The following is a 12,579-nucleotide window of genomic DNA, read 5'->3' on the forward strand; positions in this document are numbered from 1 at the left end:
TTAAATATAACTTTATATAATAATCTTAAGTGATGTATTTAAACTTAAAAGTAAATTGGTAATGTTACTATATTGTAAATGTTCTGGTGATGACTCATCTATTTTGTAGTGATGTATTTGTATATTTGTACTAGTGGTAGAGAAATCTAAAATCTAAACTGTATATTATTTTGCTTGTTCTTAGCATGTTTGTAAATCACTTGAAGAGTCTTACAATGTTCGCTGCTCAGCTGATGATGTTTTCAACCTGGATTCCAGCACTGAAGAAAAATTTAGCCGACACCTAATATTTCAGCTCCATAATGCGGCATTTAAAGATAACAGTCATGTTGGTGAGTACCTTTAAAAGATCCTGGTTATATTCAAATCTTGTATTTTCCTGCTTCTCTTGAAATGTTCTAGGTATTTCCTAGCCTTTACGGTTGCTTGCCTATTCTAAAAAGATGAAGTGAGTTTTCATGAGTGCCCTAAGTTCTTGGCATGCTTATCTCAGGTATTTTAACCCACTCAGGATATCAGTGCTATTAGTGCCTCTTACTGTACACATTGGGATGACCATGAATGCCCTAATACTGGTTTCTGTTCCAACAGGATTCATTTCAGTTTTCTGGAGAAGACATAAAAGGCCTTATCTATGATGCCTAATATCTGTACTTCTGACCTTTGCTTCAGCCTTAAATAAGCCTTAGTTTGTGGGCTGGGGCCCTGGTCATATCATGAAGGGCTTTTATCCCAGCAGAACTTTAGAACTGCAGTGACATCTTGGTGCACAAACCTGAAAACATAAGCAGAGTAATTGATGTAGACAAGTGAGGGCCTGGGTATAAAAGGAAGTCAGTCCAGAGAAGATGAAAATAGGCCATCTGGGAATACCTAAATCTCAGGTCTAAAGAAAGGCTAGCATCCAAGGTGTTCATCAGAGCCTTGGGCTTAAGGAGTGTTGGCTAACGTTCTTGTAACAGGCAATCTCTTTCAGATCTTCAAGTGTCTTGTAACTTCATAGCCACCTAAGATAAAGCTGTGAGCATAGTCGTTGAGGCCTAGAGTGCTGAAGCCAAGTGCTGGAGTAGAGAGGTGCTGGATCTCAGTGAGCTAGGTGCTGTTCTTATCTCCCCACTGTTAGTTGCTTAGCCTCTGTCTCTTCCTCTCATCCTTTAGATGTTAGCAACTGCAGGCTCGGTGCTTGAGTCTGTATTCACTCTACCATCGTCAGCTTTCATGGTCATCCACTATCACGGCTTCCATCATTACCACTGTTAATGTTACATTAGCCTAGATTGTTCAGACACCAGATTCCTGCAACTTCCCACCAATATTTCCACTCAGACATTTCAAACTCAACATGTCCTTCCCAAGCTCCTCATCTTTCCTTAAGAACTTGCTTTTTCTCCTGCTTGTTAGTGAGTATCAGTCCCTGGCACAAAAAAAAAAAAAAAAGTCAGGAGGGTGGATATCTCCATGATAGTCACAAGTGTATGAGACAGTCCAAGCTTTCTGTCGTGTGCATGTGTGATGTTCATGCATGTGTGTAGTATCATTATGTGTGTGTGTGGTCATCGCTGTCCAGTTTACATGTCGCTGTAGATCTCTCCACCTGCTTATTTAGTCAGCTGGCAAGAACGATATGATTATACCACTGTGCCTTAAACTTCATGGATCATACTTGCCTTCAGGGACAAGTGCACCCACTTTAACTTGCTCACTGGATTCTACCCTCATCCCTCCACTCCATCCTTAACTTAGTTTCCACTGCTGCATGTTTCTCTAATGCTTGGGCCTTTTTACTTTTTGTTGCTGCTATCTGAGCTCCAGTTCAGATGGTCTATGGAGACTGACCTTCTCAGGTCAGCTGAGAAGCTGTTCTGTCACTCTAACCCTGAGGTTTAAAAGGCTGGTATTCTTCTGGGTTGCAGCGTCCAGTGTTACTATATGAAAGCACTTACCACTTCCTAGGGTGGTTTCCTTGTTTTTTTTTTTTTTATTGCTATTCTATGTAGTGTGCTTGTTCATGCATGCATGCATATACACATGTGTGTATGCATCTCTATGTGTGTGTGTGTGTGTGTGTGTGTGTGTGTGTGGTGTAGACATATGTCCACATGTGTGCCATGAGTTGGCATGAGGATGTCTTCTTCAATTACTTCCCCACCTTATTGTTTGAAGACAGAATTTTTTTCTTAATCTGAACATTGCCATTTCAGCTATTTTGGCTGGCTAGCAAGGCTCTGGAATCTACTTGATGCCAAGCACCAGCCTTGGCTCGGTTGGGGTCCTAAGGAAGGGGTATTTGAGAGTGGAGAAAGAAATAACTTGAAGTCAATCTTGGATTCAAACTGACAGCTCTGTGCTCTGCTCAGTCTGGCTCTCCAGACAGCTGCATAGACAGCTCAGCTCTTGTAGACCAAAGCCTAGTCTTATTTACATGTCAGTTCAATCATCCACCCCAGGTTCCCTTTTGATTATCCCATGAGTCAGCATTTTATGACCTTCTACTCTTGATTCTTGGAAAAGACAGCAAGTATATTTTTTTAATATAGCAAATGAACTCAGAGATCTGCCTGCCTTTGTAAGCACAGACAATAAGCTAGCTGGGTGGGATCTTGCTCTGAGATTACCATTTCCACCAAGCTGTCCCAGGCTGATCTTGAACTCAGAAATCTGCCTGGCTTTTTAAAGCATAAACAATAAACTTAGCTGGGTGAGATCTTAACCACTCCCCAAACTTCTTTATCTCCCTCCTTAATATGTTTCTGACAAGCTGGCTCATAGTGCAGCTGCTTTTATTCTTTTAGGTTCATGAAACCTCTCATATAATTCATATTGCATCCTTACATTTTGCATAGTTGAGAAATCATACATTCTCAAACTCATGTTTTCAGAGATCTGCCTATTTCTGCCTCCCGAGTGCTGGGTTAAAGGGGTGTGTCACCACCATCTGGCTACTTAATGTTTAATTACAGGAACTGTTGCTTATTTCCTGTTTTCAGGGTTTAGCATATATTAATACTGTAATTAATAATCTTTAGAATATTAACAATAATAAACAGAAGTGGGCATTTAATAACTCTTTGCTGAATGAATGCACCAGTGATCGGCAGAGTATGAAAACTGAGTCCTGAGGAAGACCTTTCTATGATTCCTGTTTACGCCTCACCATTTGGTCTCTGGTTGCTCACTGTGAGGCTGGATGTTGAGAGTCTAGCTAGAAGAGAATAGATAGCTGTTGGTAACTAGCAGTCTTGGCTTCAGGTGTCTTCAGAAAGCAGGTCACATTTGGTCTGAAATTGGGTAGAATTTCAGCATATGGATGAGAGTAAGAAAGCTTGTATTATCACCAAGCATAGCCACAGTAAGAACTCAGTCACATTGGACAAATGGGCTGTCATCCAAGACTGTGTCTACAGTCAGGATGCAGATTCAGGTCATACAAACTAGTCTACATTTCCACCTCATTTAACTCTTTTTTGGTGTTCCTCCTGATAACACTTAAAGTTCCTGTTACCAGCCTGGCAGAAAGAGGAACTGAGTCAAATGGAAGAGATTAGAGAATATTCTCGGTACTGTACTCTCCTGCCACAGATCAGAGAAGGACATGGGCTGGGCAAGCGCCATCATGCCGCCATGTTAGCTCCCTGCCAAAGGTCAAAGGCCTAGCTTAGTACTGCCCAGGCAACCATTTCTGCAGTCCAGTTCTTGTTCTTCCTATTATTTGGGCCAGGTAGATGGAATTAGACATTTCCAGGAAAGTCAGCTTTATCAATGTATGTTTATGTTGTTTCATAGTCTTTGATATGCCATATCTTGTTAACCAGTGTTACTTAGTCTCCTTCATTCCAGAAATAATCAAATTTAAATGTCCTTGCAAGGATCAAATGCTTTTGCTTTCAGTTTAATGTTCTAATGTTTATTTATTTATATACTTATTCGTGTGTGTGTGTGTGTGTGTGTGTGTGTGTGTGTGTGTGTGTGGAGAGAGAGAGAGAGAGAGAGAGAGAGAGAGAGAGAGAGAGAGAGAGAGAGAGACAGACAGAGAGAGAGAGAGAGAGACAGAGAATCTATGCCACATGAGGGCCTTTGAGGCCATGAGAAAGTGTCAAGTCCCTAGAAGCTGGAGTTACAGCAGTTGTAAGCTGCCTAACATGAATATTGAGAACTGAATTCTGGTCCTCTGGAAGATCAGGAAGCACTCTAAACTGCTGAGTTATCTCTCCAGCCGGTATTTCATTTGTTTTGAGGCAGTCTTACTATGTAACAGAGCTGACCTGAAACTGTCTCCTGATTTTGTTTCCTGAGAGCTGGGGTAACATGCATGTGCCTCCATATTCCGTTCCAATTCCTTTTAAAATTGCTAAACATCTATCATCATGGTGATGCAGGCCTGTAGTCCTAGAATTAAGGAGGCTTACACAGGATGACCACAAGTTCAAGGGCATCCTGGGCTGTATAGAACAATTCTGCCTCAAAAAAGCAAAATGAAATTGTATTTGTTTCTTTGCATAGAAAAATTTTATTTAGAGAAAGAAGATTTTGATTGTAATGCATATGTATATTACGACTTAAATATAAAATCTTTATATATCTATAGGATATGCATATATAAAGCCTTTCTGACATATAAAAGTGATAAATAAGCCCAAATTTACAATTATAAAGAAGTTTTTCTTACATTGTTTTGTATATGCAATAATATATAAAACAACTTAATGGCTGAATTATCTTGATTTGGGGATATAAATAGTACATGTGACTATAAAGAAGTTCGGTTATCGCACCAATTTCTAACAGCGCATGTAGAACAGACTCTCAGGGCAGATGTTGAAGTACAAAATATACAGATTGCTTTAATTCCAGATATTAGCTCTAAATCCATAGTTTATCTTGTAATCCTTTGAGGGTGACAGATGGTTGGCAACAGCCTTGAGACTACCAAGATGAGTGTTTTGGGCCATGTCGTGGCTGCTGAAAGAGAATGAGCCCATCAGACTCTGCTGACCTGCTGCTGACTCTGAGGGAGAGGTAGCTGACACTTGATGTGCTTCCCTGTCTCTGCATTTGGTGGCTGCCTCATCCTTCAGTCACTGACTAGTTCTGCTCCATTTGTAGCAGTGAAAGTGGACATTTCTGCTGACAGCATGCTGGGCTCAAGTCCATACTAGCAACATGGTATGTTTACAACTGACGCCCTTGCATGCCAATAGGAGCTGAGAAAATAAAAGATTGCACACATGAAAGGATGTGGTAGAAGAGACATCCTACAGTTTGTAGCAATAGCTAAGGAAAGGCTTTAGTTCATAAATAGACACTAAGTCTACAGCAAATAAGCGTTACATTGTAATCTTGATACTTTTTCTCCTTAGGTAATTTTGTGAAAAAAATTTTGCAACCTGCTCTTCACTTAATTGCCAAGGATGATGAAGATAAGATCCCAGAGGCAGTGGGCCATGAAGCCTCCTGTTTTTCTGTTACACCATTAAAACAAGAGATTTCAGAGGCCTGGCAGAACCTGGGGTTGCCTGAACAATGTGACCCTGATCTTTCATTTTTAGTTGTGAAAAATCACATGGGAGAAAAATGTCTTTTTGTTGATCTAGGTATGTAACATTGGCACTGTTGACTACCCTGCATCCTTTGTGAAAGGCAAGTCTGTACCTGCTTGGGCTGTGCCTAGGTTTTGTCATCCACTTGAAATAGACTGTTCTTTGTTGAGTGATGTCAAGATTCATCTTTTACTTTGATTATCCAGTTACCCCAGCACCATTTGTTGGGAATGACTGTCATTCCCCATGGCTCAGCAGTACACTTTGCCATCTCCAGAGTCAGTACATATTTTAGACTCTGGTCTATTCTGTTATTTACTCTGGCTATCATTTCCTGGGCTGATACTGGGGCATGGTAGGTTCCCCCATTTATGTAGTGTTCTCTCATTTCTTGCCATGTTTTTACAATTTTCTGGATAGAAATCATACATGTATTTCATTAAATTTGTTATAGACACTCTTGAGTTTTCTTGGTACTTCCCTTTCTCTGGGGTCTTGTGTCACAGTTCTCTGGCAGCTCTCAGTCAAATATTTTGTTTCTGGCACTTTGTCCCGCTCTTCTGTTTGCTTTTCTTTGCATAGATGCTCTAGAATTTAGTTAGCTATCTGCGTGTGGCCGCCTTTTATTCTAATGTCAAATTATCTTAATTTATACATTGCTTTAATTTTGGATATGGGAAATAATCATATTTTCTAGCAATTTTGCAGAAAAGTAATATCTGCTAACTATAAAAAATCATGGAAACATGCATTCATTTTTAAAATTAATTTTTGTTGTAGGAGTGTATACAAAAAACAGAAACTTTCGACTGTATCAGTCATCAAAAATAGGAAAGTGTGTATCTTTGGAGGTTGCTGAAGATAACAGATTTATTCCAAAACAGTCAAAAGTTATTTCTGAGGAAAACCAGTATTTCCTATCTTCCCTGGTGAGCAACGTCAGGTCTGTAGAGCCGGAATCAGCCCATCATATATAATGTAGCTAGCATTGGATATTACTAAATGTGAATGTATAAATTGATTCTACCTTAAGAAAAAGGAAGTTTGTTTTTAAAAGTCTCTTTTCTCTGTATCTGAAAAATAATAGCAAGAAATGTTTCTAACCATTTAATTTCTTCTTATGTATAATGTATTTTCCAGTTATCCTAAAATCACTTTATAAAGAAGAAAAAATGCTATTTATGTTATCTTTAAAAGTATACTTACTACTGTCTCATTTCTTTTCGCATATAGACATATACCTTTAGACTACTCATAGCTCACTGTTCTGGTAACTATTTCTTGCCATGAGTGTAGCTCAGCAGTATAGCTATATATACTCAGGGCCCTGTATTTGATCCTCTGCACCAAGCCCCAGAAAATATGTTTTAGTTGGGATCATTACTCATATGGTTTGTCAGTTGACTTGTTCTTTTCCACATCATATTACAAATATTTGCAAAGCTAATAGTTTGTGAATAAAACATTTAGTGCTGTAAGCTTTGTACTATAATGGCATACTTTATTAACAGATCTATTGTCGCAGGTTAGGTTTCTATGTTTTGGTAACTAATCCCACCTCTACCAGACTGGCAGTTACATCAGAATGTGGACAGTAGGCCTATCCCTGTCTGCAAGTCTAGTACCTGAGAGGTGGACATGCAAAGACGAGGGGTTCAAGATCATCATTCACTACGTAGTAAGTTCAAGGCCAGCAGGGCTCTGTGACACCATGTGATAAGTCTTTATCATTCATCGCCCAAAACCAACAAACATAAGCAAAACCCTGAAACAAACAAAAGTGGTTAAAAACCAGTCTAAACCACATTAACTTGCTATGTTGTTTTTCTGTTTACCTTCCTCAAAAGTTTTTGTTTTGGGGTTTTGGGTTTGGTTTGGGATTTTTTTTGGTTTTTTTTGGGTTTGTTTTTGACAGAGACTCACTGTGTAGCCCTGGTGGGCCTGGAATTCACTATATAAACCAAGCTGGCCTCAAATTTACAAAAATCCACCTGCCCCTGCATCTTCCCAGAAGTTTTTAAGAAGTTTCCATAGAAATTAACTTTAAGAATAAATATTAAGCTGGGTGTGGTGGTGCAGGCCTTTAGTCTCAGCACACTGGAGACAGAGGCAGGCAGATCTCTGAATTTGAGGCCGTCATGGCTATCAGAGAAACCCTGGCTCAAGATAATTAATTAAATGTGGTTAGCATGCATTAGAGGCGCAGGGTCTGTGTCTGTGGAAGTGTAGAAGTAGTGCTCAGAGGGTCTCAACCTTCAGAACACAGCAACCTTTTAACACAGTTCCTCGTGTTGTGGTGACCACAACCATCAAAGTATTTTGTCGCTACTTCATAACTAGAATTTAATACTGTCATGAATCATAATATAGATATCTGATATGCAGAATATCTAATGTGTGACTCCTATGAAAGGGTCATATGTCCCCAGAGGGGTCACGACTCCCAGGCTGAGAACCACTAGAGTCTTGCGTAGTTTCAGTGCAGCCTCACAGAAGTGGGCAGTTCTCATCTTAAATAAGGCTGGCTCCCCTGCACTTTGCATGCCAGGCATTACTCTTGTAGAGCAGAGGACCACCTTCTCCCAGTTATTAGTGTGAGCTTCAGTCACACCTCCCTGTGCTTCTGCTATCCTTTCTTTTCTTCTGTTATTCATAGTTTTAAATCCTAGCAGAAAGTCCAAAGGTCTGTGTGTCTGAAGTAGAACTATACTTTCAATTTCAGGTACCCTAGAGCCCTTGGATTACTCGTGTCTTAAACAATCCCCAAATGACTGTTTAAAGGAAACTGTTTTACTAATTGGCAAGTTGTGTCATGTGGTAGGGCTGGCAGCTCGGGCTGTAACTGTGGAGCTCCGTGGAGCTGGCTCCTCTCTCTAGTCAGCTACTTCAGCTCTAACAGTGAACTCTGTTTCTGTATACACTTCCTTTAGATTCTCAGACTCTTTGCGGATCCTCACATGTGACCCATCTCAGACTAAAAGAAAGCGGACTGAGTATTTTAACAGTACTGGCACTTCAGGTAACTTTAAACAATTTCACATTAAAATTGAGGGGTCTAAAATCTACTTTGCCTTAAAAGTCTTAAATCTTAAGTACTCATATGTGCTGGTCATATAAAAACTAATTCTTCTAGGTTTCTAACCAGGTTAGACGTACTATAAAAAAATATAGGTGCTTATTACTTAAAATACCTTAAAATTCATTCTGTGCTAGGAATATATTCCTTAAGGAATATATAAATATTCTATATTACTTAAAGAATATACAAATAATATATTTTATATAAAATAGGCACATCAAAATATGACTAATCTTTCACCCTATTTTTTTTTAAATATTTCTTGTGTTGGCTGTATTGGCTCCATGTTTGTCTGTGCACCATGTGCATGTCTGAGGCCTATGAAAGCCAGAAGTAGCCGCTAAACTCTCTCACCAGCCCCTCTTTCATCCTTTGTTCATAATCAAAGACAGGTAGCTCGAGGAGATGGCTCAGCAGGTAAAAGCATTTGCCACCAAGCCTGACACCCAAACTCAGTCCCTGGGGCCCACATGAAAGTCAAGAACCGGCCAGGCGGTGGTGGCGCACGCCTTTAATCCCAGCACTTGGGAGGCAGAGACAGGCGGATTTCTGAGTTCGAGGCCAGCCTGGTCTACAGAGTGAGTTCCAGGACAGCCAGGACTATGCAGAGAAACCCTGTCTCGAAAAACCAAAAAAAAAAAAAAAAAAGAAAGTCAAGAACCAATTCCCACAATGTGTGTTCTGACCTCCACACTCAAATCTGTGGCATGCATGTATACACACACACACACACACACACACACACACACAGTGTATTTTTAAAAATTACAGGTAACTACTATAGAAGATTCCCATTTAACCTTGTACTGCAGAAGTGTTTCACATGTCTCTATCATATGTTGCCCATTCCTGTACTGAACAACATACAGGGGTTTTTTTTCCTTAAAGTTTCTTATATAAATTCTCTGATAACACTTTTATTCACATATGTTGATATATCAATATAATAATGAAAATCTCCAGACAATCTAAATATACAAGATAAACAGGATGACATACTCCAAGCTACAAGTTTAGATTTGTACCTAGACTATGTGGAACACACTCATTGATGATGATAAGAGAAACAGTAGAGTGTGGGCTGTGGATGTAGTTTAGTGATAGAGACTTACCCTGGACTTAATAGATTCCCTGCTGTTATAACAACACAGACACACAAATTACATGATTGCATGCAAGCCCACTAAAAATGTGGGCAGTATTTTCCTATGTTTATTTCCTTTGATTTTCAAGATATATTTCTAGACATTGTCTGGAAATGTTTCTTATTTCTATACTGAAATACTTTCCAAAATTTCTCCAGTTATATATCTAACTATTTAAGAGAAATACTGACTTTAAGAAAACTAGATTTTCCTGTCATTAAAACTAAATGAGTTTGTGAACTGGTCACTCTAAGTTATGGCAGTAGATTCTTAGATATAAAATAAAAATCTTAGTGTCCTCCAGTGAGAGGCTCCAGGAAGCTCAGATTGAGTTTATGATTCCCTGGGTGATGGAAGCCCCTGGGTACCTCAGTAAGGTGTTGGAAAGGGCTTCAGGCTTCGGGCTGCCTCATGTGATGTGAGAGTGTCTACGAGGAAGCATGGGACTATGTTAACTCGAGGGAGAATAGTCTCTGTTGTTTATCTTACTAAATTTTATCTAGGAGGAGGCATCTGGACAGAGATTAACACTATAATTGGCAAAGCAGTAACAGATGCTGTGTTAGCCAGGAGTTTTTGGCCATTTCAGTAGTTTGGTAATTCTTATTTTCTCCCTGCACAGACAAGACTGCAGAGAGGTCTGGTTTAGTCTAGAATCCTTGTGACCACTGAGTGGCCTCAGTATTTACCTACTGAAGTCTGTAGCCTCATTTGTGTTTAATAGCAGAAATCAAGACTGAAACAGGAATAGCCAACTCTAGGCAACACCGAGGCTTAGCCAGGAGACCCGCACAGCCGTTGAGCTACTTGTTCCCTTGTCAGAGTGAAGAAAACAGGCAAAACAGGCCCTTTATCAAAACTAGCCAACATTTGCCCTAATCGATGTTTGAATCTTAACTACATCCTTGGAACAGCGCAAGAGCCCAAGAAGCAACAGTAAGGCAAGCTGCAAAAGAGGGCAGAAAATTTTCAATTTTACAGACTAATAATTTGATTGATGTTTAATTTTTCAACATTTAACTGTTCTCATTTATAAATACTTCTCTCTGTTGCAGTGGAACCCATTGAAGGCTTCCAGGCCTCACCGTACCCTGAGATTGATCGGTTTGTTCTTTCTTTGGTGAATAAACACGACATTAAAGGAGGTAAAGCTTGGGTTTCTCTTTTGTTTCTCTGTTTGTTTTTTCTCTGTGCAGCCTTAGCTGTCCTGGACCTACACTGCAGGGTTATTCCTTGTTAACTCTTCCATGGCCGAGCAATGGCTCCTTGAGCAGCATCCTTGCATTTTAGGAATTCGGCGTTGGAACTACTTTTTCCCAGAAGAATTACTCGTTTATGATATATGTAAATATCGCTGGTGTGAAAACATTGGAAGAGCCCACAAGAGTAATAATATCATGTAAGTAATATTGGTTATTCATGACTTGTATTCCTTTAACGATATATTTAAACTGTTTATAATTAAAAAAATGTTGATATTATAAAGTCATTTTTATGATATATAAACGTATACACTGTATTTGGTTGGTGATTTATATTAAATTATCAGTTGTCAGGTTACTTCTAGCACACCCCAGCTTTCTGTTTGTTTGATAATAACCCTTACAGTACCAGCTTAAAAAGATGGTAGAATTGGATGAGGCAGGAGAGAACATGGCAGGATCCGGGACAGGCGGTGCTGATGGACAGGTTGGCCTCTCTGTGCCTCTCTGCTATTGGTCCTTGACACTTGGTAAAATTGGGCAGATTTGAAAAGGACACTCCTTAGTATGAAGGAAGTCTGGGTTAAGATGATGTTTCCTTGTAGACAAAGCATGGTGCTGGGGGAGCCTGAATTCACTGAATGCTGGCTCTGTAGAGCAGGCCCTGTGTCAGGCATTTTCCCTGTGAAAAGAGAGGTGTGAAGTAAAACCAGAGATGGCATTATCAATTGTATGAGGATTCTGCTAGAACAGAGATAAAATGACGTGATCAGTCATGAGAATTTTTGCTGAGTTTTATAGTTACTGTCAAAGCTGAGATTCTTATATAATTTGTATGTTCTAGACATGAGGGAAAGATCATGAAGATTTTGCTGAAAAACATGTTGAGTACCCTGATTCTGTGTTATACTTGATACACTAGATTATTTCAGTAGAAAAGCAATCAAAATTGTATGTTTTGGAACTGGAGAGATGGCTCAGTGGTTAAGGCTTTTGCAGAAGATCCAGGCTCAGTTTCCTGTGGGGAGATTTAAAACTATGCAAAAACTATTTCATTTTATTTTTACCAGTTATGACTATTGAGGTTTCTTCCTGTTTTGGAAGTTTGCTTAGTTTGGCATATTTCACTTAGTGCTTTGTCTCTTTTACCAAAATTGTCAAAGCTCCTAGCAAATATTCTTAATCTTGGTTTTAGTATGTGTCTTATTTACTGCCTAATAATATTTGTATCTGCTTTATTTTTTTATCAATTTTGCAATAATTAGTCTTGGAATTTGGGCCTTGCAAATTTTTTAATTTTAAGCTCTCTACTTTTTCATGAATTCTTGTATCTTATTGTTCATGTTCCAAGGTGTCATTCGCCATTCTTCTTCTGTTTCCCTGTAAAGGTCTCTCTTGCTGCTTTTCACATAGTAATGTAATATTTCAGTTGCACTCAGGCCTGCACAGTTTAAATTTCCATTATATCTACTTAAGCTGTGGGTTATGTAGAAATACTCTTATTTCTAAATTCTGGGTTTCTACTAGCAACTTTTTAAAAAATGTGCCTATGGTTAGAGAATATGTTCTCTATGAACTAAGTCTTTTAAGATTTATTCATTTTTATTTTATGTGTA

At 39.1% G+C, this 12,579-nt stretch overlaps 1 protein-coding gene across 6 annotated transcripts in view; it reads left to right on the top strand.

Moving 5' to 3' along the window:
- Window positions 1-12,579, top strand: part of Primpol (primase and DNA directed polymerase) — a 35,966-nt gene that overhangs the window by 16,662 nt on the left and 6,725 nt on the right. For all 6 annotated transcript variants that reach the window (XM_028757654.1, XM_028757658.1, XM_028757656.1 and 3 more), the window contains 6 exons: window positions 185-332; window positions 5,358-5,591; window positions 6,318-6,480; window positions 8,468-8,556; window positions 10,817-10,906; window positions 11,052-11,160. In XM_028757654.1, coding sequence (XP_028613487.1) covers window positions 185-332; window positions 5,358-5,591; window positions 6,318-6,480; window positions 8,468-8,556; window positions 10,817-10,906; window positions 11,052-11,160 — 833 coding nt within the window. The remainder of the gene's footprint in view (window positions 1-184; window positions 333-5,357; window positions 5,592-6,317; window positions 6,481-8,467; window positions 8,557-10,816; window positions 10,907-11,051; window positions 11,161-12,579) is intronic.

Source organism: Grammomys surdaster, unplaced genomic scaffold, assembly GCF_004785775.1.
Source record: "Grammomys surdaster isolate TR1022 unplaced genomic scaffold, NIH_TR_1.0 126178, whole genome shotgun sequence".
NCBI classification, from domain to species: domain Eukaryota; kingdom Metazoa; phylum Chordata; class Mammalia; order Rodentia; family Muridae; genus Grammomys; species Grammomys surdaster.